Genomic DNA, 27,378 nt, shown 5'->3' on the forward strand with positions numbered 1-27,378 from the left:
CAGCAAGTTTACTGCATTGTTCCCTGGATGATCCTTTCATATAGTGTGTTTATGACGTGCATGGTCCCAGAGTCCCCAAGTATAGATTTAGATCTTGTCTTAGTGAGCTCAAGCTACCACAATAAAACACCAGCAACCAGGCGGCTTAGACAACATAAATTTATTTTCTCAAATTCCAGAAGCTGTGAAGTCCAAGATCTAGGTGCAGAGAGATTTGGTCCCTGGTGAGAGCTGTCTTCCTGACTTCAAGACAGCTGCCTTCTTGCTTTAGCCTCACATGGCAGAAAGAGGACAGCAATCTCTCTTCTTATAAGGGCACTAACTCCATCATAAGAACCCCCCTCTCATGACCTCATAGAAACCTAATTAGCTACCACAAAGCACATCCCCAAATACTATTTCACTGGGTATTAGGTCTTCAATATATGAACTGGGGTGGAGGCAGGGGATGCAACTCAGTCCATGCAGCTCCTCATGTTCTAGAAACTGCACAGAGTCTAGTGTGTCATCTGTCTCTGTTAGTACAAGGGACCTTTGTGATGTGTTAAAATTTCCAGGATTGCAATCGGTCTCATATGACTTCAGTGGGTCTCAAAGTTCTGGTAACAGACTGGGGAAGAAGCTTTGTTACACTCAGTATCTATTTACCAACAGGAGGGTTACTTCTGGGATGATCTCCTGATGACTAACTAGCTCTTGATCTTTTCAAGTTCCAAGGGCAAAGTTTCACTTATCAAAACATGCACTAAATTTCAATGTGTGCCTTCTTTTTTGTTAATTTTCCCCACAGGTTGCTCTTATTCCCCCATCTAACCTGTTCCCCTTCCTCAGGTTTGGGAGGAAGTTAATTCTCAAGTGGTGTTTCCTCCAGCTGGCTGTTGCTGACACTTGCGTAGCCTTTGCGCCCACCTTTGTCATTTACTGTGTGCTACGCTTCCTGGCTGGCTGCTCTACCGTGAGCATCATGATGAATAATATTATGCTGCGTAAGTAAACACGTGGCGTCTTTGACATTTTCCAAGCCTGGACTTCGACTTTGAGACTCCATCTTGGAATTCAAAATCCTGTTTGTGTTTTCTGTCAGTTGTAGAATGGACAGTGCCCCGATTCCAAGCCTTGGGAATAACGGTGGCAGTCTGCACGCCTTGCATAGGACAGATGATCCTGGGAGGACTGGCTTTTGCCATTCGAGACTGGTACACCCTTCAGCTGGTGGTCTCTGCACCATTATTTGTCTCTTTTCTTTTCTCAAGGTAAAGGCTTTATTTTTCCCTTTGTCTTAGAGGATCCTGGGGTGCAAGATACATGGAATCAGGTCCTGTGAATTCTGTTTGGTTCTTAGTTAAGAACTCGAGCACATGCTCTCTTAGTAAGGCCTATGCACATTTCAAGGAACTGAATGGGTAGAGTTGCCAGATAATTTCAAGGACATTCAGTTAAGTTTGAATTTCAGGTAAACAACAAAATCTTTTTGTAGAATATTCCAAATATTGCATGGAGCATAGCTACACTAAAAATTATTCACAGTTTATGTGAAATTTCTCTCTCTTTCTCTTGTTTTAAAGATTTTATTTATTTATTTGACAGAGAGAGATCACAGTAGGCAGAGAGGCAGGCAGAGAGAGAGAGGAAGGAAGCAGGCTCCCTGCTGAGCAGAGAGCCCGATATGGGGCTCCATCCCAGAATCCTGGGATCATGACCTGAGCCGAAGGCAGAGGCTTTAACCCACGGAGCCACCCAGGTACCCCATGAAATTTCTCTTTATCTGAGAGTTCTGTATTTCTATTTCTCAGCCTGATAGAATATAGGGTGTTTTATTCAAGTAAAATTTCACATAAACAACAAATACTTTTCAGGATGAGTAGGTCCAAAATATTGCACGGGAGATGGTTATACTCAAGAATTATTCATAGTCACTATTTATCTCAATTCAGATTTAACTAGACACACTATTTTTATTTGCCAAACCTGAAAATATTCCCGAGAATAAGAGTGAGGGGGTAATATGACTCCTGCTTTATATTGCCGGTAGTGAAAAGGTACTGCATGGAGAGGTCATCCTCCCAGTTTTCTAGTTATGGTAAAGAGGAACGTAAGTTTGTGTTTCCTGGTATAACAGAACAAGAGGTAGATATTAGATGGGAAGGGAGAGGCATTTCAGGACAAAGCATATGGACACATATGGCTGCACCTCTGTCTTCTTTGATCAGGTGGCTGGTAGAGTCTGCTCGGTGGCTGGTTATCACCAACAAATTCGAGGAGGGCTTAAAGGCACTGAGAAAAGCTGCACAGAGGAACGGAAGGAAGAATGCTGGAGAAGCCCTCACCGTGGAGGTGAATAGGAAGAGAAGTGGGTTATGGGGTATAGGAAACCTGTGACCTTGGTGTCTATAGGGTGAATAAAAGGTGGGGACACAGTTCTGGCTTCGGGTCCTCTTACCTCATTGTCCTGGTTCTCAGTGGCCATCCACGTTGTCTGAGTTGATATAAAGAGAATATCCTGTTGCTGGGAACTGAACACAAGATATTTTTACTCAATAAGAGCAGATAGCTCTTAGTGTTTATAATCATAAAGATTGTGTATTTGTTAAAGAAAGTAATACAAATGAAACCATTTCTTTCCATTCATATTCTGATGGCCTTTTTTTGAGGAAAGTAAGACCAGTAGAAGGGAGGCTTAGTGACCATGCAAAATAGAACATGGCAACTTGGTCATACACTCTTTCACCCATGGTAGTTACCCCGTGCCTCTATGGACCCCTCTGTTCTCTCCAGGAAACATGGCATTGGCCACAATAGTCCATACCTCTGCTTTGTGGAGTTTACATTCTATTTATTACAAGTTCCAAGAGCATGACAAGTTCCAGAGAAGTCTCCCCCGGCCACTGCGGGCCTGGATGACAGTTATTGTTATGGATCATTAAGTAAACCCTTCAGCCTATCATGAACATGTACATTATTTATCAGAAAATTATAATGTGCTAGTCATGGTGCTTGATCCTAAATTGCAGTATGGGACGGAATTCCATTTTTATTAGTATTAGTATTTATTAGTTTAGTATTAATAAGAGAAAAATCAGGACATCTTAAAATTAACACATATTATGAGATCTGGCTTCTTAAACTTTTAACTGTATAATAACAGTGTTGTAATTGTAAATACAATGATCTCTCAAACTTTTTTGTCTTGCATGACTAAAACTCTATACCCATTGAATAGCAATCTCCCATGTTCCTTCTCCCTGCTCCCTGATAACCACAATTCTATTTATTGTTTTATTTATTTTAATATTTTATATACTTCATATAAGTGGAATTGTGCAGTATTTTTCCTTCTGGGACTGCCTTATTTCATTTAACAAAACTTCCTTGAGATTCACCTATTGTAGCACCTAGCAGGACTTCCTCTGTTTATGAATGAATCATATTCTTTTTTTATGTATGCATCACATTTTCTTTACCCATTTATCCACTGGTGGACATTCAGTTGGTTTCCTTGGTTTGGCTATTGTGAATAGTGCTGCAGTGAACATATGTGTGCAAATATCTCAAGATCCTGTTTATAATTCTTTGGGGCTTAACTTTAACCTTTCTGTTTGCGATGGTAGGGGAATGGAAAGGATTCTCCTAGAGACAAGGAACCATCATCGTCCCCTGTTTAATTGGAAAAGGAAAGGGTTAGGGTCTTGACAGTCAAAGAGGAGCAATAAAACATGTTTGAAGACATGTTCAATGGCACATCTGAAGGATTTTTCTTAAAACCACTTTATGCGAGTGATGAATAGCGAGATTCTACCCCTGAAACTAATAATATGATATGTTAACTAACTTGAATTTAAATAAAATCTTTTATAAAAACCCAACTTTATGGAGGTATGACTAACATACAAAGAGCTGCATGTATTTAATATATACAAGTTGATGAAACTAATAAGTATACATCCAAATGTCGACACCACAACCCATGCAATAAACATATCCATCATCGCCTGAAACTTTCTCCTGCCCTTTTTATTCATTATTTTTGTGATAAAACTCAATGCAAGACCTCCTAATAGCAAATTTTCAATATATAGTATAGCACTGTAACTAGAGACACTATGCTATACAGTGAATCCTTAGAACTGATCTCACATAAGTGAAACTTTGTACCCTTTGACAAGTATGTCCTGGTTTTCCACGCCCCCCAGCATCTGGCAAATACTATTCTGTTCTCTGCTTCTTTGTTTCAGATCTTACATCTTAGTCTCTAACCCTTTGTGAGTTGATTTTTGTGTACAATGTAAGATGTTTCCGGTTTCAATCTTTTGCATGTCAGTATCTGTTTTCCACAACACCATTCATGGAAAACACTATTCTGTCCCCAGTGTGAATTCTTGTCACCACTGTCCGAGATCAAGTGACTGTGTATGCTTAGTCTAATGCTATTCTGTTCCATTGGGCTATATGTTTGTTTTTATACTAGTACCATACTGTAGCTTTGTAATATATTTTGACATCAAAACATGTGATGCCTCCGGTTTTGTTTCTGTTCATAAGTTCTTTGATTGTTAAGGGTCCTCTGTGTTTCCATATGAATTTTAGGATTGCTTTTTTTTCTTTTTTAAATTTAAATTCAATTAGCCCACATACAGTACATCGTTAGTTTCAGATGTAGTAGTCAATAATTTATCAGTGCTTGTGTTTTCTTTCTTCTAGTGAGGAACAGCTGACATACAACATTGCATTGGTTTCAGGTATATGGCATAGTGAGTCAACAGCTCTACGTTATACTATGCTCACAAGTTTAGCTGTTGTCCCCATACAGTGCTAGCACCCCACCATTGGCTATATTCTCCATGCTGTACTTCCCTACTTCATGACTTATTCATCCCATAACTGAAAGCCTATACCCTCCACTCCACTTCATCCATTTTGCCCATCTCTTCACCTCCCATCCCTCTGACAACCACTGGTTTGTTTTCTATATTTATTCATCTGTTTCACCTTTTTGTTTTAATTTTTTAGATTCCAAACATAAGTGAAAATGTATGGTATTTGTCTTTGTCTGACTTATTTCACTTACCATAATATCCCCCCAGGTCCATCCAGATCGCCACAAATGGCAAAATCTCATTCTATTTTTATGGCTGAGTAATATTCCATTAATATATATGTCATATACATACATATGTATTATGCATAAACACACCTTCTTTATCCATTCATCTATCAGTGGACATTACACTGCTTCCATATCATGGCTATTGCAATAACACTGCAATAAACACAGGGGTTTTCTTTGGGTAAATGTTTAGTAGTGGAATTACTGGATCTCATGCTATTTCTATTTTTAAATTTTTTAAAGATTTATTTATTTATTTTAGAGAAAGCGTGAACATGCATGGTGAGTCAGGGAGAGGTCGGGGCAGAGGAAGAGGGAGGGAAATCCTCAAGCAGACTTCCTGCTGAACATGGAGCCAAATGTGGGTCTTAATCCAGGGACCCTGAGATCATGACCTGAACTGAAATCAAGAGTCAGATTCTCAACTGACTGAGCCCCCATGGTGCCCCTCTATTTTTAATTTGGAAGGAACCCTCCATGCTGTTTCTGCACCAATTTACATTCCCATCAACAGTGTTATATCCTCTTATTGAACTGTTCCCTTTATCATTAGGTAATGCCCTCTCTACCTCTTGTTACCATCTTTTTTAAAAGTCTATTTTGTCTGACATAAGTATTGCTACCTGGCCCCCCTTTTTTTCTTTTTGCTTCCATTTGCATGGAATATCTTTTTCCATTCTTTCACTTTCAGTCTGTATGTTTCTTTAGGTCTGAGGTGAGTGTCTTGGAAGCAGCATATGGAGGGGGGGGGTCTTGTCTTTTATTTATTTATTTATTTTTGGTCTTGTCTTTTAAAATCCATTCTTCCACCATATGTCTTTTGATTGGAGACTTTAGATGATTTACACTTAAAGTAATTGTTGATCTAGATGTATTTCTTGCCATTTTGTTTATTGTTTTCTGGTTGTTTTATTGTCTTTCTCTGTTCCTTTCTTCTTCTTTTGTTCTCTTTTCCTGTAATAGATGACTTTCTTTAATGTTGTGCTTGGCTTTCTTTCTCTTTATTTTTTTGTGTATCTATTACAGGTTTTGGTTTATGGTTTTCATGAGGTTCATATATAGCATCCTAAATATATAGTAGTCTATATTAAGTTGATGACCACTTAAGTTTGGACACATTCTAAAAGAACTTCCTTTTTATTTCCTTCTCCATATTTTATGTATATAGCACCGTGTTTTACATCTAATTACTGTGTGAGCCCCCATAACTAATTCTTTTTAAAAATTATGTTATGTTAGTAACCATACAGTATGTCATTAGTTTTTGATGTAGTGTTCCATGATTCGCTGTTTGCATATGACACTTGGCACGGACACCCAGTGCCAATTCTTTACATGTAATTGATTTTACTACTTTTATCTTTTTAAAAAAAAATTTTATTTTTTATAAACACATATTTTTATCCCCAGGGGTACAGGTCTGTGAATCTCCAGGTTTACACACTTCACAGCACTCACCAAGGCACATACTACTTTTATCTTTTAACATTCATACTAGCTTTGTAAGTAATTGCCCTCTACCTTTACTGTATGTTTGCTTTTACACATGAGATTTTTTCCTTCCAGAATCTTCTCACCTCTAATTATGGTCCTTTCTTTTCCATGTAAAGAAGTCTCTTTAAGGGGCGCCTGGGTGGCTCAGTGGGTTAAGCCGCTGTCTTCGGCTCAGGTCATGATCTCAGAGTCCTGGGATCGAGTCTCAGCAGGGAGCCTGCTTCCCTCTCTCTCTCTGCCTGCCTCTCTGCCTACTTGTGATCTCTCTCTGTCAAATAAATAAATAAAATCTTAAAAAAAAAAAAAGAAGAAGTCCCTTTAACACTTCTCACAAGGCCAATTTATTGGTGATGAGCCTTTTTTTTTAAATTTATTTTTTATTTTTTATAAACATATATTTTTATCCCCAGGGGTACAGGTCTGTGAATCACCAGGTTTACACACTTCACAGGTGATGAGCTTTTTAAAAAAGATTATTTATTTATTTAATAGAGAGAGCATGTGCACATGTGTGGTGGCTGATGCAGAAGGAGAGGGAGAGAAATCCTTTTTTATTTTTTTAAAGATTTTATTTATTTATTTGACAGACAGAGATCACAGGTAGGCAGAGAGGCAGGCAGAGAAAGAGAGGGAAGAAGGCTTCCCGCTGAGCAGAGAGCCTGATGCGGGGCTCCATCCCAGTACCCTGAGATCATGATCTGAGCTGAAGGCAGAGGCTTAACCCACTGAGCCACCCAGGCACCCGTGTGGAGATAAATTTTAAGCAGACTCTGTGCTAAGCACAGAGCCTCACACAGGGCTCAATCTCGTGACCCTAAGATCACGATCTAAGCTGAAACGAAGAGTCAGATACTTAAACTAGGTGCCCCTGGTGCTGATGAGCTTATAAAACTTTTGTTTGTCTGGGAAACTCCTTTTCTTTCCTTCCCTTTTGAATGGTAATCTTGCTGGGTAGAGTATTCTTGGTTGTAGGGTTTTTTTTTCTTTTCAACACTTTGACTCTATCATGCCATCATGCCACTCCCCTCTGGCCTGCAAAGTTTCTACTTAAAAATCAGCTGATAGTCTTATGGGGTTCCTCCTGGTATGTAACTAGTAGCTTCTCTCTTGCTACTTTAAAAATTCTCTCTTTATCTTTAATCTCTGGTATTTTAATTATTGTATCATTGTGTGGAACTCCTTGGGTTCATCTTAATTGGGGTTCTCTGGCTTCCTTAATTTGGATATGTGTTTCTTTTCCCAGGTTAGGGAGTTTCTCAGCAATTATTTCTTCAAATAAATGTGGGTTTTTTTTTTTTTTTTGCCCCTTCCTCTCTTTTCTTCTTCTGGGGCCCCTATAATGTGAATGTTTGTTCACTTGGTGTTATTCAAGAGATCCCATAACTTATCCTCATTTTTGAAAAATTCTTTTTTATTGTTGCTTTCAGTGTGTTTTCCATTATCCTGTCTTCCAGATCACTGACATGTTCTTCTACATCCTCTAATCTACTGTTTATTCCCTCTAGTGTCTTTTTCATTTCAGTTCTTATATTCTTTATCCCCGATTAGTTCTTTTTATATATATATTTTTTCTATCTCTTTGTCAAAGTTCTCACTGAATTCATCCACACTTCTCTCCAGTCTGATGAGCATCTTTATGACCACTACTTTGAACTTATCAGGTAGATTGGTTATCTCCATTTCATTTAGTTCCTCTTCTGAGGTTTTATCTTATTCTTTCATTTGGAGCATATTCCTTTGTCTCCTAATTTTTCTTGGATTTTTGTGTTTGTTTTTATGAATTATGTGGAACACCTACTTCTCCTAAACTTGAAGGAATCATCCTGTGTATGCTTATTGCCTGTGTAGACTCTCTGTACCTGGTGACTTGTGCTGTATGGCTAGAGCTGTGGCTGGTGTGGGCTAGGGACCCAAGGGATTCTGTTTTGGGACTGTCCTTGGTGGGTTGCCTGGCGCTGAAGTGGGCATGGGCCAGGGTGTCCCAGGGTTCTCCATGCAGAGGGCTCCCTGTAAGGACAGCTGAGCTGAAGTGAATGCAAGCCTGGGGTTCTTGGGGGGCTCTCCATGCAGAAGACATCCTAGCAGGATAGCTGAATCTTAAGCGGTGACAAGCTGGGGTATTCTCTGGTCTCTCTGCACATTCTCTCATTGGTTCTCTCTGTGAGTTCTGAAGCTGAAGTGGGTGCAGGCTAGGGAGTCCCAGGACACTCTGTGCAGGGGACACTGTGGAAGGCCAGTGGAAACTGACGTGAGTTCAGTGCAGATGAAGAGGTGGTCCAGGGAAGTTCACTCAGGAGATGCCCTGGAAAATCATTTGGGACAAAGGGGGGGTTAGAGTGGGAGGTCCTGGGGTGCTCTACACTGGGGATTCCCTGGCAAGTCATCTGGAAACAGAGTGGTGCTGGCCTGGAGGGTTCTAAAGGGCTTTGCACCTGTGTCATATAGATGAGACAGCTGGAGCACTAATGAGTGTTGGTCAGAGGTGTCTTGGTGTGCACCACACTGGGCCACCTTGGTGGGATAGCAGGCTGGTGTGGGCTAGGGGTCCAGGGCTTACTGAGACAGTAGACTGGTGAAGCTGCCTGGACCCTGCTCCATCTGCACTGTCAAGGTTGTAAGGAAATGTAAACCCTGGTGCTTGCCAACTTCTCTGACCTGGAAAGAGTTCCAGTAGCTCCCCTGCCATTTGGCAAAGTTGTAGGGCTTAACCTTTTATATTTCATATGCTCTTTTAAACTGGCTTTTTTTTTCTGTGCCCCAGGGCAACAAGTCTGCTCATAGTCCCACTGCAGTTTGCAGTGTCTGAGGTGGGAACTCCCTTTGTTATTGTGTCTCCATTTCTCTTGCCATTCTCTGCGTGGTCTATCTTTTCTTGTGCAGAAGCTGTTCAGTCATCCCTCAGATCTTCTCCAGGATTAATTGCTCTATAAAGAGATATAGATCGGTGTGTTCTATGAGGGAGGTGAGTTCAGGGTCTTCCTATGTTGCCACCCTGGACTACTCAGGATTGGTTCTTTCTTTTTTTTGTTCTTTTAAAAACATTTATTTGATACTTCATTCTAAAGGATTTGATGCATTTTATAGCATTCACATATGTGAATCACTTGTGAGGAAAACAGAAATCAAAATTTAAAAAACATTAAGACTGTATAAAGAATAACACTAGGGGCGCCTGGATGGCTCAGTGGGTTAAGCCTCTGCCTTCGGCTCAGGTCATGATCTCAGGGTCCTGGGATCAAGCCCCACATCGGGCTCTCTGCTCAAGTGGGGAGCCTGCTTCCTCCTCTCTCTCTCTGCCTGCCTCTCTGCCTACTTGTGATCTCTCTCTGTCAAAAAAAGAAATAAAATCCTAAAAAAAAGAGAATAACACTAACGCATAGACTATATATATATATATATATATATATATATATATATATATATTCTCCACATGTATTTTGAATCCATCCAGCCATTTTTCAACTCCACTGCTACCTCTATAGTCCACATCCTTCTTCCCTCTGGCCTAGTTTCTCTCCCACCTCCACTGTTGCTCTCTACTCATCCCTTGCTCAGAAAGTAGCTAGAGTGGCGCACCTTAATGGCTCATTCCGTTAAGCATTCAACTCTTGGTTTTGGCTCAGGTCATGATCTCAAGATCCTGAGATCGAGTCCAACTCAATCCCCATCAGGCTCTGTGCTCAGTGGGGAGTCTGCTGGAGATTATCTCCCTCTGCCCCTCCCCCCACTTGTGCATGCTCTCTCTCAAATAAATTAAATTTTTAGGGGGGGGGGAACCGAAAACAGCCAGAGGATACTTTAGAAACATAAGCCTGATCCTCTAAACCACCTTCTCCTGCCTAACAACATCTATAGGTTCTCTCTTGAATTTAGGATAAAAGTCAACGTCCCTCCATATGACCCACTAAGCCTTTTGTGGTTTGGTGCTGACAACTTCTATCAGCCACTGTTGATTTTGAGCTGCCCATTAACTATTTGTACTTCCTGATTGCAACCTAGTTTTCTTTTAGGGAATCACCTCTTTACCTTTGGATAAAACAGTCTGGTGGAACCCTCAGTCTGGTGGCCTGTCTTTTCCTAGGCATGGGGCAAGCTTTTTTTTTTTTTTTTTTTTTGCCAACATATTTTAAGAACAAGGCCAATAGATGATCTGAGAATGAGTCAACTGACAGAGGTAAAAGTTGGTTAAAGTTGATTGATCCAAGAGGCAAGTACCCAGACCTGGCCATACCTACTACAAGACTCTTCTTCCTGGACTTCCTGCTCCTAGAACTTTGGAGATTCCTGAATCCCGCCTATTTTAAATCCTTTCCATCAATTCAGGATTGTTTTCTCTATTTCTGTAAAGAATACCATTAGGATTTTGATAGGGATTTTATTAAATCTATAGATCACTTTGGGTATTATGGGTATTTTAACAGTATTAACTCTTTCAATCCATGAATATGGGATATCTTTCCATTTTTTATTTGCCTGCTTTAATTTGTTTCTTCAGTGTTTATAATTTTTAATATACAAGTTTTTCATCTCTGGTTAAGTTCATTTCTAAAGACTCTATTACTTTTGAATTTATTGTAAACAGGATTTTAAAAAAATACCACACCCAGGGTGGAGCCCCGTGTAGGGCCTGAACTCACGATCCTGAGATCAAAACTTAAGCTGAGATCAGGAGTTGGATGCTTAACTGACTGAACCACCCAGGTGCCCTGAACAGGATTGTTTTCTTAATTTCATTTTCAGATAGTCTGTTGCTGGTGTATAGAAATGCAACCGATTTTTGTATTTTGCTCTTGTGTCCTGAAACTGAATTCATGTATTGTTTCTAACAAAATTTGGAGATGTCTTTAGGGTTTTCTGCATAAAAGATCATGTCATCTGCCACCAGAGATAATCTTTTTTCTTCCTTTCTGGTTTGAATGCCTTCTGTTTCTTTTTCTTATCTAATTGCTCTGGCTAGGACTTCTCAATCCTATGTTGAATTAAAGCATCATTCTTGTCTGGTTCCAGATCTTAGAGGAAAAGCTCTAAGTTTTCCACCATTGAGTATAATGTTAGCTGTGGGCTTTTCATATATGACCTTTAAGGTAAGTTCCTTATTTCTTGAAAGTTTTTAAAATCATGGATGTGGATTGAATGGTGTCAGATGCTTTTTTACATCTATTGGGATGATCATATATTTTCTAACCTTCAATGTTTTCTAACCTTCATTCTGTTAATGTGGTGTATCACAATTTTAAAAATATGCATATGTTGAATTATCCTTGCATCCCAGGAATAAATCCAACTGAGTCATGTGTGCAGCCTGTGTGTGCTGTTGAAGTTGGCTGGCTAATACGTTGCTGATAATTTTTTCACTTATGTTCATTGGGGATACTACCCTGTAGTTTTCTTTCCTTATGGCGTCTTTGTCTGACTTTGGTTTCAGAGTCATACTGCACTCATAAAACAAATCTGTTAGTATTTACTCTATTTTTTGGAAAAGAATGAGGAGGATCAGTGTTCATAACTTACATGTTTGGTAGAATTCACCTGTGAAGCCATCTGGTGTCAGGCTTTTATTTCTGGACTACATTTTAAAAAAATTTCTAGTTAGTTGACATACAGTTCAATATTGGTTTCAGGAGAAGAGTTCATTGGCTCATCATTTATATATAATATCCAGTGCTCATAATAACACATGTCTTCCTTAATACCCATTACCCATCCCTCTCATCTTCCAACCACTTCCCTCCATCAACCCTGTTCTCTATACTTAAGAGTCTCATGATTTGTTTCCCTCTCTCTCTCCTTTCCTCCTCCCAAATGTTCATCCATTTTGTTTCTTAAATTCCACAAAAGAGTGAAATCATATAGCATTTGTCTTTCTCTGATTGACTTATTTTCCTTAGCATAGTACACTTTAACTCCATCCATATCATAGCAAATGGCAAGAATTCATTCTGTTGATGGCCAAGTAGTATTTCTAAATATATATATATATATATATATATATACACATACATACACATACACACACACATACATACCTATATACCACATTTTCCTTATCTATTCATCAGTTGATGGGCATTTGGGCTCTTTCCCTAGTTCGGTTGTTGTTGATAATGCTGCTATAAACATCAGGGGGCATGTACTCCTTTGAATGTGTATTTTTGTACACTTTGGGTAAATACCTAGTAGTGCAATTGCTGGATCATAGGGTAATTCTATTCTTAGCTTTTTGAGGAACCACCATACTATTCTCTAGAGTGGCTGCAATAGTTTGCATTCCCACTAACAATGTAAGAGAATTCCCCTTTCTTCACATCCTTGCCAACACCTGGTTCTTGTGTTATTAATTTTAGTCATTCTGACAGGTGTGAGTTGATATCTCATTGGGGTTTGGAAAATTGAAAATTTTCATTAGATTTTGATGTAGTGTTCAATGATTCATCAGTTGCATGTAACACCCATGCTCCTCTCACCATGTGGCCTCCTTAATACCCATCATCCCAGGGTATTTGTGCATTTGAAGAAGCAGTAGCGTCTTCCAGTCTTTACAGTCTGCTTAGCAGGAAAAGCCTTTCACCACTCACCTTGGCTGGAGATTCTGGGTAAGCCAGTTAGCAGGGTTGATCAGTGGGTCTGCTCCTTGGGCTCATGGATGTGTGAACCTTTTGCCAGGGTCTGCAGGTAGATCCACTGCCAGCTTCATGAAGAGGTGGGCCAGGTTGTGGGCTTGCTAAAGCCTCTCTGAAGTAAAGCAAGGGTGGAATGTGAATAGCGAGAGAAGGACATAGCCTGGATTACAGATGTGCAGGAGCTGAAAGCTACTTGAATGTAGTTACATTTGAAATGGGCCTTACAGGTTGAGGTAAAACTAGCCAGGTTTAAACCAAGCAGGGATATGACTAAATTTCCAATTGAGAGCAGTCCAAATGGCGGCAGAGGGGCCAACCCAGTGGTGTGCTAGTAAATGTTTAACACCTAACATTATAGGAGGGGAGAAAAAAGCCATAGATCTCAAATTTGTGGTGATCATCAATTTCTGTAGTATGAATACTACCACCATTGTCAACAAAAGCCACCAGCATCATGGTGATTGTTTTACAAACTATCTAAAAATTTAACGAAGGGCTTTTGTGTATTTGTACCTGCTAATTCCAGGACAACAATGGGCAGTTTCATGCTTTTCACCCCCACATGGTGTTATGATGGGCACAAATAGTTGTGTTTTTTTTTAACTAGCAAAGGACAATCAGAGAAAAAGAAAAGATTAATTTAAAAAAACAAAGATCCAGCAGGCTCCCATTTGAATATAGGCTTCCTCTTTCTTAATTAAGAATTTTACCAGGTACGAGTTGCTCCTTGACTTCCCATAAATGACCTGACATCACCTCCCTAAATTCTTCTGGAAATACAACTCACATCTCTGCTCACCAAAAGTGAATGGCCAGTGTGAAATAACCCATCAGCATCTCCCAGACGTTTACTCTGATACTGGATATGATTTAGGCCAGTCTCACAGGCATGGCAGCCCTCATCTGGCCCAAGTTTAAGGTATGCTTGGAGCCCATCCTTAGAGTACTGCCTATGACAATGACCTGTGTTCATGAGTTTCTGGTGTTAGTTGCAGGAAGGAGATGCTGTCTTGACTCTTCTCTTCCAAAAGCACAAAGCCAGCATTTTGCTGCTTGAACTAGCTCTGCAATTGAAAAAGACATTCTTGGGATGCCTGGGTGGCTCAGTTGGTTGGACGACTGCCTTCAGCTCAGGTCATGATCCTGGAGTCCCACATCAGGCTCCCAGCTCCATGGGGAGTCTGCTTCGCTCTCTGACCTTCTCCTCGCTCATGCTCTCTCTCACTGTCTCTCTCTCAAATAAATAAATAAAATCTTAAAAAAAAAAAAAAGAAAAAGAAAAAGACATTCTTAATCTGGTAGGTCCTCACTTAGATGATCTTACATTTCTCTAAATTCCCTTCCTCATGGAATTTTTCCAATGGACTTCATGGTATTGTTTCACTTGTAAAGGCAGGATGAGAATTAAGTCAATATTATTGGAATAATTAGTAAGTAAGTATTTGAGGTTTGCTGGATATAATTCCATCTACATATTTATAACCTAATGTATGGGTAGAAAGTCTTCATGAAAAGGTGCTATTATTTTTCTCTACCTATTTCTTCTCCCTCTCCATCTCCTCCTCCTCCTCTCCTCCCCTCCTCCTCCCTCCTGTCCTCCTCCTCTCCTCCCTTCCCCCCTCCTCCTTTTCCTCCTCCTCCTCCTCCTTCTTCATGACAGAGAGATCGGGGTTTAGAAATACTTAATAACCTGCAAGGTATACACCTAGCATGCTGCAGGGCCATTAAGCAACTCCAGATTATAACCAACTTGGGTATGAGTTATTCTACATCAAGATGCCACCCTGGTTTCATTCTCAGATTTAATTCTAGGCATCACCTTCATGGAAGCACAATATGCCAGGAATTCCCTCAAAGATACTGAATGAAGAACCAAAATAAAGGCTCTCAGGAAATGTCATTTTTCCTGAGGTAAACAGCTTCTTTGCAAAGGATGGCTGGCTGAGAACCAAACGTAACGTCCAGGTCTTTCATGCCCATCTAGCATAAATGGAGCTTTGGACCTTAATCCAAGTAACTCACATTTGATTCCCTTCCTGATCTGAATATCTAACATACACACCCTTTCTGATGCCTGACAGCCCACTCAGATCTTGTGTTTAAAAATTCTTTTATTTTCCCGAGGCTCCTTCAACTCCCTAATTCACCTTTCACATGTCAGTGTCTTTCTGAGGTCTTGATTTCCTCCTAAATATAACAGCAAGTGGTCTAGCTTATCCTCTGTAGGGGGGTAGGGGGGGGCTCCTAATGCTCACATTGTGTGACAACTGAACAGTTTCTTGTGGCGGTTGTTGTTGAAGGTTTTGAGATCCACCATGAAGGAGGAGCTGGAGATAGCACAGGAAAAACCTTCCGTGCCTGACTTGTTCCGCACGCCCATCCTGCGCAGAAGGATCTGTTTATTGTCCTTCGTGAGGTAGGTTTCACACTGTGCATGAAGAATATTAAAATAGTGGAGACATGAATCTATTCCTATCAAAGGATACAACAGGCTGTAGGGACAGATTTGGAGATAAAACGTGAGGAAGCCAAAGATAATTGTGTTTTTTAGTTACAGAAAGACTGACCCAGAACTAATTGTGCAATGAGTTTTGTTTATTAGGTCAACTTACCAATGGAAATGAAAGCTGTGAACTTCAATCACAGTAGAGATTTTAGCTTTAAGTTTCTTCACTTATTAGTTTCCATGTCAATGGAGATAAAATCACAAAGAGTTGGGATGTCTGGCTTGAGCCCCACACTGGGTGTAGAGATCACTTAAATAAACTTTAAAAAAATTCTTCAGTGCACCAATGTATATAGCTTGATGGATATTTGAATATGTAAATGTGCAACCATCACTCAAATTAGGATATAGAAAAAACTCTAAAACCCTTGAGTGCCTCATAAGAATTATGTATTCTTTCTTTTTTTTTTTTAAGATTTTATTTATTTATTTGACAGACAGAGATCACAAGTAGGCATAGAGGCAGGTAGGGAGAGAGAGGAGGAAGCAGGCTTCCCGCTGAGCAGAGAGCCCTATGTGGAGCTTGATCCCAGGACTCTGGGATCATGACCTGAACCGAAGGCAGAGGCTTTAACCCACTGAACCATCCAGGCGCCCCAGTATTCTTTCTTTAAAAAAAAAAAAAAGATTTTATTTATTTATTTGAGAGAGAGAGAGAATACAAACAGGGTGAGGGGCAGAAGGAGAAGCAGACTCCCTGCTGAGCAGGACTCCTAGATCATGACCTGAGCCAAAGGCAGATGCTTAACTGACTGAACTACCCAGGGGCTTCCCTCATTGTATATTCTTAAGAATACCCTCACCCACCAATTGTTACCAAAAAGTAACCATTATGACCTCCAATTTATGCAATATTTTGTGATAGTTTTAAAATCACCACCACGTAGAATATTCTACAAAACAGACCGTACCTTTGTGCTTGAATACCAACCACTGGCTGCCTGTCTGATGATATTTATGATTGTGGTCTGTAGAACCTAGGGTCTAAACGTAATGACATCTATCTTTCTTCTTTTGTTCCCTGCAGATTTGCAACCTACATGCCCTTTTATGGCCTGATTCTCCACCTCCAGCACATTGGGAACAATGTTTTCCTGTTCCAGGTTCTCTTTGGCATGGTCAGCCTCCCTGCCAATTACATTGCCCTTTTGGCCCTGAATCATATGGGCCGTCGAGTAAGCCAGATGATTTTCGGGTTCTTACTTGGAATCTTCATTCTAACCACCACGTTTCTGCCTGAAGGTGAGAAAAGAGCACAGGTTGGAGAAAAGAAATATCTCAGGGACTTAGGGACTAGACTCACACAAGGAAAGGGAGAATATGGCTCTAATGATTCCCCAAAACTGATCTGAGGATTTAGGACAGATTCTACCATTATGCAGCTGGGAAAGAGTCATAGCTCAGTAAGAGCTGGTGCAGACGTATGGCTATCCTTATCACATTTGAGAAGTATCTGGTACTGTATCTTCCTTAAAGTTTCTCTAGGAGACCAATTAATCACTTGCCCTTTTGGCTTTGACCGATCACACTTGTAATTGTAAATGACAGTATCATGTCCAATATATATTAATTTTATCTCATATGAGCACACAATACCCTCATTTCTGCTGTCTGGTTATTTTCTTATTACTACAGCTTCGGTGACAATTTACTCCCTGATGTCTACCTATATTCACTTGTGTGTCTTGTATTAGGTCACCATCACTGCAATCATGGTTTAGGGAAGACTTTTGATTTCAAGAAAATAAAAGTATCTTGTTTTCAAGCAGAGAAGCAGGCTTTAGGAACAAGGAGTGAAGCAGTTAAAGCCTCTCTTAGAATCTATTTTACTAAATTAAATGATCTTATGTAATGAATAGAGGAACGGTGGTGGTCCCGTGCTTTGCCTAATTCCCAGCATAACTGTGTATGTTACAGGATCCCAGACTGGTAGCTCTACCCTCATCTTGGATGTGTGCACTGATGCATGTTTGCTGCTTGACCACAAGTGTACTCCAATGTTGTAACACTCTCATGATATATCTTTTTAAATTATTGAGTAGAAAATGGACTCTGAGATTTCCTTTCAGAGGTTTCCAAAGTCCAACAATTGTTCCCCTAACACAGGTCTTTATTCTTAAATCTTCAAATATTGCTCTAGATCAAGCTAGTCTCCAGCTTATCCAGAACATGATACAAATGTCTTATTACTCTCTGCCGCAATACTAGCCCCACGTTAATATCATGTGTGCACCCAGGTTTTAAACTCCTCAAGGGCATTGATGAGTTTTACGTTCCTCAGTAATTGTTCATATGGAGACCCACTTTATACATGAAAGGCAGAGAAGACACTGGACAAAATAAATGAAAGTGAACTCATGTTCCCCTCTCCATCTTTGGCAAATCTCTGATGTGTAAGGGAGAGGTAATAAAATAACTCGGGTTTTTTATTCTCTGTTTAAGTTGTAACATACAGATAAGTCACATTTCTCAGCTACTAGTCACTCCACGTTCTCTGCCTCTGTGCACTTTTTCTACAATGTATTTAACACATGCAAACATGTCCAATTATCTTTTTCATTTGTTATTTGGTGGATGGTGACTCTTTTAGCTCTGATTTCCTGAGTCTCGCTGGTCTTCCTCTCCAGAAATGCAGACTCTGCGTGTTACTTTGTCAACTTTGGGAGTAGGAGTTTCTTCTGCAGCTCTCATGAGTTCTTCTGCCCATGGAAATGAACTAATCCCTACCATAATCAGGTACAAATCTCATGGAAGCTCTAGCAGGGTCAAAACAGACCTTCCCCAGCTAATTAACATTTATAGTGGAAAGAACACTGGTGAGTTATCAGAAGCATCAATTATAATAGCTTTTTTTAAAAAAGATTATATTTATTTATTTATTTATTTATTTATTTGACAGAGAGAGAGGGAGAGAGAGAGAGAGGAGAAATACAAGCGGGGGTAGTGGGAGAGGGAGATGGAGAAGCAGGTTTCCTGCTGAGCTGGGAGCCTGATGTAGAATTCGATTCCAGGACCCTGGGATCATGACCTGAGCTCAAGGCAGACACTTAACAACTGAACTACCCAAGCGACCATAATAGTATTAATAGTAACAAAAATTACAACCTAAATTTAAACTAAAATTTATTAAAATTTGACTTTGGCAAGGCACTGTGTTCTTTTTTAACATACCATCCCAAATAATCTACAGAACCACTCAATGGTAGATGGTATGGATAAGAGTATTTTTTAAATGATGAAAGTATGTGCTAATGCACTTATGCACTTGAAAAAAATTGCTAGCAAACATGACAGCATATTTGAAATATAAGAGTATATCGTCAACCTTCATGTATCTAAACACTATTATGATATCTCCCATAATTTAGACAAAATAATAAATCACAAATTACCTGCGTGGATTTATACCTGTGTTTGTATTGTTTGCACTCCAAGGGCAACAGCGACAGGAATCCTGGGAATTGCTTCTAACTTTGGAGCAGCCATGGCTCCCCTCTTGATGATCCTAACTGTGTATTCTCCCCACCTGCCCTGGATCATGTATGGAGTCTTCCCCATCCTCTCTGGACTTGCTGTTCTCCTCCTTCCTGAAACCAGGAATCGGCCTCTGCCTGACTTCATCCAGGATGTGGAAAAGGAGTGAGTAGACCCCCTGGCTGCCACTTAGGGAAACCGTGTGCTCTAGGTCTGTGACGAGGAAGGCAAGACACCATTCAGGATCACTGTCCCCTGGGAAAGATTTATGAATTAAAAAAAAATCTTTTTGATTTATTCATTAAAGAGAGAAAGAGCACAAGCAGTGGGAGAGGCAGAGGGAGAAGGAGAAGCAGACTCCCTGCCCAGCTGGGAGCCCATCGTAGGGCTTGATCCCAAGATTCCAAGATCATGACCTGAGCTGAAAGCAGACACCCAACCATCTGAGCCACCCAGGTGCCCCTATGAGTTTTATTTTATTTTATTTTTAGTGAGCTATATGCCCAAATGGGACTTGAACTCATGATCCCAAGACCAAGTCACCTGCCCAGCAACTGATCCAACCAGCTGCCCCTCCCAGGGAAAGATTTAGACCTAGACATATGTCATCTGGTCAGTGCCTTTGGTTTAGCTACAGCTCCATACCTCTTCACACTGACTTTAGACACCCCGTGGCTCCCCAGGTCACACAGACTGGCTCTGCCCAGAGGCCAAAATTAGGTGCCTTAGGGTGACAAACACACCCTGAAGGTATTTCATAGACACACACAGATCCAGACACCAGGATCTCATCCCTCAGACCCCAGCAGCCCCCAGCTGGGGGAGTGCAGTGAGCTCCCCCGAGTGTCTGAGGACTGCCCTGGTCACTGAAGAATCTGAATCTACCTCAGGGAAAGAGTCTTGTTGGGCTGCCTGTGAGATCCAGACCAGCTGCTGGTTTCTGCTGGGAATGCAACTGTTGAGAAAAGTGGGAAAGGAGGAGTAAATATTGGTTGGTTGGTTGGTTGGTTGGTTGGTTTTACACAGAACAAGAAATTTTATTATCTTGAATGCTGGTGCATTCAAACAAATAACAAGTTTAATTAATCAGAGGGAAACCTCATATACCATGGCAGATTTCTGGGAAGGTTTCAACCCTTTAAAGGTTGAAGGCATAATTGTTCCGTCTTCTTTCAGATGGAGGGCTTCCTTTTTACTTGACATTTTTACTTTAACAGTTGTTATGAAGTTCAACCAAAGTCTTTGACCTGTAAGGTTAAATGGAAAACAGAGTGAAAAAAATTGTTAGTATTAGATTTTGTTTTCTTTGTTCTTTCATATACATGGTACTATCTAACTTTGAAATTTTCATATGGGCATCTTAATTTTTGAGTTTTTAAAAATGGTAAGACCATGAATTTTCTTGCTTTATGGATCGTAGTAGCTTCACAAATGACTAAGATACATGTACAAACAAAATTTCAGATGCTCTCAAAAACATATTTGGAGATATGGCACATGCGAGATATATTTCTTTTTGGGTCCTTATCCTTTTGGGATACTGAAGAAAACCCAACTTAAAATATAGGCATTTTTTTGGTCATGGGGCCCACTAAAAAAGGAAGGAAGGAAAGAAGGAAGAAAGGGGTGCCTGAGTGGCTTAGTTAGTTACATATCTGACTCTCAATCTCAGGTCAGGTCTTGATTTCAGGATCATGAGTTTAGCCCATGGGCTTAAATGGGCTCCATGCTGTGCATGGAGCCTACTCAAAAATAAAATAAAATATAGGCATTTTAATTGATCAAAAATTTTTAAACTTTTAAAATTTTGAAGAATTTAAAAAAAAATTTTTTTAAGATTATTTATTTATTTATTTGACAGAGAGAGATCACAAGTAGGCAGAGAGGCAGGCAGAGAGAGGAGAGGAGGAAGCAGGCTCCCTGCTGAGCAGAGAGCCCAATGCGGGACTCGATCCCAGGACCCTGAGATCGTGACCTGAGCCGAAGGCAGCGGCTTAACCCACTGAGCCACCCAGGCGCCCAGAATTTTTTAAATTTTTAAAAATTTTTAAAAGTTTAAAAAATTAAAAATTTTTTAAATGATCAAGAATTGGAAAACGGGCGCCTGGGTGGCTCCGTGGGTTAAAGCCTCTGCCTTCAACTCAGGTCATGGTCCCAGGGTCCTGGGATTGTGCCCCACATCGGGCTCTCTGCTCAGCAGGGAGCCTGCTTCCTCCTCTCTATCTGCCTGCCTCGCCGCCTGCTTATGATCTCTGTCTGTCAAATAAATAAATCAAATCTTAAAAAAAAAAAAAATCGGAAAGGATTTTTAAACTTTTGTATATCGCCCTTACCTCTTTCAAATCCCTTTGGCCTCCAGATCCCTTGGCCTCCAAAGGTGAGAGTGGGAGTTGAAACTATGGAAGCTGCCTTCCCAGAATTTACTCAGATCCTTTGGGCAGGGGTCCTGGTTTTAATCAAAATTGATGGATCAAGAATCAGTTTGCTTTAAAGAATGCAGGACCTATATGTTGACTTGATGTCTTCTCATTTTTGTGCTTCTTTGTTGGTTTCATTGTATTTTTACCAGGAGAGAAGGCCTAAGAAAAACAAAGAAGGAAGATACCTTCATGAAAGTGACACAGTTTTAAGGAGTTCCAGTAATGAACTGCTTAATAAAGGAACAAGACAGAGGAAGGAAAGTCAAGATCATCCCCAGATACTGGAAAGATCTGTAAAATAAACAAAACAAAAAGCTATAAAGGAAACATGGATCCCTTTTATAATTGCAGAACTAAGTAACTATGCAATAGCTACAGTTAATCATAATGAGAAGTTTGGGGAAAGCCCTAATACTTGAAAAGGTTTTTTTATTCTTGATGTCTCGTAGATATACAATGTTCTATTAGTTTCAGGTACACCACTTAGTGATTTGACAATTCTATACATTCAAAGTCATAATATCTTTTAAAGGAATCATAGTAAAATATGTGCAAAATTATAGACATCCAGCATCTTTCTGGACAGAGAGGTAGAATAGAATTTAAAAACTTAGATTTTGCCCCAGTTAATTGGTAGAGTAATTGCTGGAGTAATTACAATGGAAAACTCCATCTTTGGGGACAACTCCAAAAAGAGTTCCATATGTATCTACAAATCAATAATAGGCAAAATGATTCAGAAAAATGAGGCTCATGGAGGGAGGATGAGGTAGGTTTTGGGGGCAACATATGCTGGAATGAGACGCAATAGGTCAAAAACACAATAGCAGATGCCTTTACAAATCCAAAGAAGTCCAGAATGATAAGGTAGCATAGTTGACACTTGAAGTTTGATCATTATCAGTGATTTCATTATCAATGATTCATTGATCATTATCATTATCAACAAATCATTATCAATGATTTATGATGATTAAGGGTATCATAAATCACTGACAGAAATAAGTAATTACATAATAATTACCATTATATGATTTTATAAATAAATGCCTGGGGCGCCTGGGTGGCTCAGTTGTTAAGCATCTGCCTTCGGCTCAGGTCATGATCCCAGGGTCCTGGGATCAAGCCCTGCATCAGGCTCCTTGCTCAGCGAGGAACCTGCTTCTCCCTCTCCCTCTCCGTCTGCTTATGTTCCCTCTCTTGCTGTGTCTCTCTCTGTCAAATAAATAAATAAAATTTTAAAAATAAATTAAAAATAAATAAATAAATGCCTAATTTTTAAACTTCATTCCCTAAACCAAAAGAATACTCCATGTGATTAAAAAGATATATAGAACAATTAAACCATGTTATTCAATACAAAACCTGGCTACAAAATCTTGGGGTTACAAAAGTGTTCTGCATAGTAAAGCAAATGCCAGAAATCTAAATGCCTAAATACTCGTTTAAAACCTCTGTTGGTCCAGCCCTAGAGATATAAGAGAAATCTAGAATAATACTCATAAAAATTATAAAAAGCTGTAAATCTCTAGTGGTGTACCTTTATGAGATTTTTATTTTCTTTTTTTGTAAGTCTCTGTATTCTAAGTTTAAAAAGGATAATGCACCATTTAAAAATATTATAAGGAATTATCAAAAATAAATTTCAGAGGCACCTGTGTGGCTCAGTCACTTAAGTGTCCGACTTTTGATTTCAGCTCAGGCCATGATCTCAAGGTTGTGAGATTGAGCCCTGGGTCAAGCTCCAAGCTAGGTGTGGAGGCTTCTTAACATTCTCCTTCTCCTTCTGCTCCCCCCACTAAAAAATTGCAAAAGACAAATTAAAAATTTTCAAAATGGTTCTATATTAATATGTATATCTAATAAATATTCATGAAAAGTACACAATTCAAGATTAAATAGTCAAAAAAGAAAAAGCAGGGGTGCCTGGGTGGTTCAGTGGGTTAAGTCTCTGCCTTCAGCTCAGATCATGATCTCAGGGTCCTGGGATCGAGCCCCACATTGGGCTCTCTGCTCAGTGGGGAACCTGCTTCCCCCTCTCTCTCTGCCTGCCTCTCTGCCTACTTGTGATCGCTCTCTCTCTGTCAAATAAGTAAATAAAATATTTTTTTAAAAACCCAAAGCATATAATTTTCAAAGAAAAAAGTCTTGCAACTAATGGATCATTGAACACTACATCAAAAACTAATGATGTGTTATACAGTGGCTAGCTGAACATAATTAAAAAAAAAAAAAGAAAAAGGTCTCATAATAATGCAAACCTGTACAAAACCACTGGAATTTAAAGACGTTCAAGCGAAAATAAAACACTGAAGAACCAAGAGAGACTGTGGACTCTGAGAAACAAACTGAGGGTTTTGGAGGGCAGGGGAGTGGGGTATGGCTGAGCCTGGTGGTGGGTATTAATGAGGGCACGTATTGCATGAAGCACTGGGTGTGGTGCATAAACAGTGAATCTTGGAACACTGAAAAAATAAAATTAAATTTAAAAAAACAACTTTTATTTTCCAAAAGACCAAAGATTTGTAAATAGAAATTTGTTAATTGATGGCAGGATTATAAAATAACACTTACTATGGAACTGCTTAAAACACTGGATAGTGTCATTATATAGAACTCTAAAAATCTTTAATTAATCCAGCAATCATTTGTTTGGCATATAATAGTCATCAAGCAGTATGCTGGGAACCTTGGATACAAAGAGGAAATGAGGGGTGCCTGGGTAGCTCAGTCGGTTAAGCGTCAGACTCTTTTTCAGCTCAAGTGATGATCTTCAGGTCATGAGATCGAACCCAGCATCAGACTCCATGATGGACATGGAGCCTGCTTAAGATTCTCTCCCTCTTCCCCTCCCCTTCTCAAAAAAAAAAAAAAAAAAAAAAAAAAAGATCATGACATCAAAGATATAAAAGGGGAAGGGTAAAAGGAAGGATACTTGATAAGTGAATGAAGATAAATTGCTATCAGCGGAAAAAGGATTATTTCATGAGATGTTTTCTGTAGACCTCATTGTAACCACCAGGCAAAAATCTAGAGCAGAGACACAAAACATAATAAAGGGGGAGACTGAGAAAATCACCATGGAAAACCACCAATTTACTAAACTAGACAAAAAACAAGAAAGAGAAACATGGGAAAAACAAAGTTAACAGAAAGCAAAAGATGGAATAGCAGTAGTAAATTCTTACATATTAATAATTACCCTAGATGAAATGGCTTGAACTCACAAATCAAAAGGCACAGAGTGGCTGAATGACTTAAAAATTACCTGAATATATACTGCTTGCAAGACAGTGAAAGCATGGAAGAATAAATTCCAAGCAAGTGGAAACGACAAGGCAGGCATAGCCTCACTTACATCAGATAAGATAGACCTCAAGCCAAAAAGGGTAAAAGAAGACCAAAGAAAGGTTATTATATGATATCAAAGAGATCAATACATCAAGAAGATATAGTTATCACAAATATATATGCTTCTAATACCTAAGCATTGAAATATATTAAGCAATTAATAACAGAACTTAAAGGGGGACACCTGGGTGTCTCAGTTGGTTAAGTGGTTGCCTTTGGCTCAGGTCATGATCCCAGCATCCTGGGATGGAGTCCCACATCCGGCTCTTGCTCAGCGGGGAGTCTGCTTCTCCCTCTGCCACTCTCTCTGCCTGTGCACTCATTCACTCTCTCTCTCTGACAAATTAAAAAAAAAAAACCCAGAACTTAAGGGAGAAACAGACAATACAATAACAATAAGAGATTTTAATGACTTACTATCAGCAATGGATAGAACAGCCAGCCAGCCAATCAATAAGAAAATACTGAAATTGAAATGCACTCTACAACAAATGGACTTAGTAGACCAGAGCATTCCACCCAACAGCAGCAGACTACATCCCTTTCATCCAATATTCAAAGATGTGTAGTCTCATATTTTTCTCATTTCTTTAAAATGTTGAATATCTAAATGTATAGATATAAACAAGGCAATTAAAAATTTCATGCTTTAAATCTCTTGAACAAACCAGACCCCAACTTCAGTCCACTGCTGGTACAACACCCATGCTGGTGCCCTTGTAGAAATAAGTTTTAAAACACCCTGGTGGGGGGTGACTCAGGGTGTGGACATGGGCTTCTGGGACTCAGACAACTACCACAGTGATCACAGTTTTGCCATTTAAACACCAGTCCAAGCCTAGACAAACCTGCTCAGCATTGGTTCCTTGAATCCTTTCTCTTTGCATATCTAATGCAATAGCTCAAATTCCTTTATTCCTTGAGTAACCAGTAATCCTGTTTGCCTAACTATTTGCCTAATAATAACATCCACTTTTGATGTCAAAAGTATCCCACTGAGTATGAAAACTTTAGGGTCACTCTACATATTCCTGACTGGAAAGAGACTACATCTAAGAGTTTGGAGAAAGGAAATCATTGGTAATGCATTCAAGCCTTTTGATGATGATTAAAAATTTTATCATGAACCCTGATCTGAGACACTGACCTTGAGTCATATACAATGTCATCCAGATTATTATCGCCCAAGCCTCCTTTGGGATCATAGAAGCAATAAATGATTGGGTAAAAAGAAGAAAATAATGAGCCGTGCTCACTGTCACAGATTAGAAACTGCTTCCTGGAGACTCTGCATGATACCGTCCTTATTCCTACACAATATTAAAAGGACTCTCAAGACGTCAGTTCTTCCCAACTTGATCTATAGATCCAATGCATCAAAATCAAAATCTATGCAGATTATTTTGTAAATATCAACAATTAATTCTGAAGTTTATATGGAGAGGCAGAAGAGATTCCTCAAAAAATTAAAAATAAAACTACTATACAATACAAAAATTCTACTTCTGGATATATACCTAAAGGAAACAAGGAACACTGTGTTGAAGAGGCATCTGTACCTGCACGTTTACTACAGCATTATTTACAACAGCCAAAACATGGAAACAACCTAAGTGTCTATCGTCGGATGAATGGATAAAGAAGTAGCATGAAATACCATTCAGCCAGAAAAAAAGAAGGAAACCCCACCATTGGCAACAACATAAATGGATGTTGAGAACATTGTGCTGAGTGAACTAAGTCAGACAGGGAAAGACAAATACTGTATGATCTCACTTAATGTAGACTCAAAACAAAACAAAAAACACACATAGAAAAAGAAATCACATTTATGGTTACCAGATGTGGGGCAGTGGGAGGGATTGGATGGAGGTGGTCAAATGCAATAATTTCCAGTTGTAAGATAAATAAATACCGGGGATAAATAAATACAACAGGGTGGCTATAGTTAATTCTGCTGTATGATATATTTAAAAATTGCTAAGAAAATAGTCTTCATCACAAGAAATTTTTTTTTCTTTTTGTGTCTCTATGAAGCGACTGCCGTTAACTAAATTTATTGCGGTAATTTCACAATACATGTAATTCAAGTCTCTATGTTATATGTCTTAAACTTACAGAGTGCTGTGTGCCAATTATATCTCAATAAAATTATGAAAAAATATGCATCCATCATCATAGTACCTAAATAAATTAAGCAAATATAACAGATATAAAGGGAGAAATAGACAGCAAAACAATAATAGTAGGGGATTTATTTATTTTTTATTTTTTATTTATTTTTTTAATAATTTTTTTAAAGATTTTATTTATTCATTTTGACAGACAGATATCACAAGTAGGCAGAGAGAGAGGAGGAAGCAGGCTCCCCGCTAAGCAGAGAGCCCGATGTGGGGCTCGATCCCAGGA

General features: G+C 39.4%; 1 protein-coding gene across 2 annotated transcripts in view; it reads left to right on the forward strand.

Moving 5' to 3' along the window:
- Positions 1 to 22,712, forward strand: part of LOC101677732 (solute carrier family 22 member 9) — a 33,778-nt gene extending 11,066 nt beyond the window's left edge. For both annotated transcript variants that reach the window (XM_004770235.2, XM_004770234.2), the window contains 8 exons: positions 832 to 986; positions 1,085 to 1,253; positions 2,211 to 2,334; positions 15,519 to 15,634; positions 16,752 to 16,966; positions 18,352 to 18,460; positions 19,160 to 19,363; positions 21,768 to 22,712. In XM_004770235.2, coding sequence (XP_004770292.1) covers positions 832 to 986; positions 1,085 to 1,253; positions 2,211 to 2,334; positions 15,519 to 15,634; positions 16,752 to 16,966; positions 18,352 to 18,460; positions 19,160 to 19,363; positions 21,768 to 21,828 — 1,153 coding nt within the window. In that variant the 3' untranslated portion in view covers positions 21,829 to 22,712. The remainder of the gene's footprint in view (positions 1 to 831; positions 987 to 1,084; positions 1,254 to 2,210; positions 2,335 to 15,518; positions 15,635 to 16,751; positions 16,967 to 18,351; positions 18,461 to 19,159; positions 19,364 to 21,767) is intronic.
- Positions 22,713 to 27,378: the final 4,666 nt, after the last annotated feature.

Source organism: Mustela putorius, unplaced genomic scaffold, assembly GCF_011764305.1.
Source record: "Mustela putorius furo isolate JIRA1106 unplaced genomic scaffold, ASM1176430v1.1 tig00000127_pilon_pilon_pilon, whole genome shotgun sequence".
NCBI lineage: Eukaryota > Metazoa > Chordata > Mammalia > Carnivora > Mustelidae > Mustela > Mustela putorius.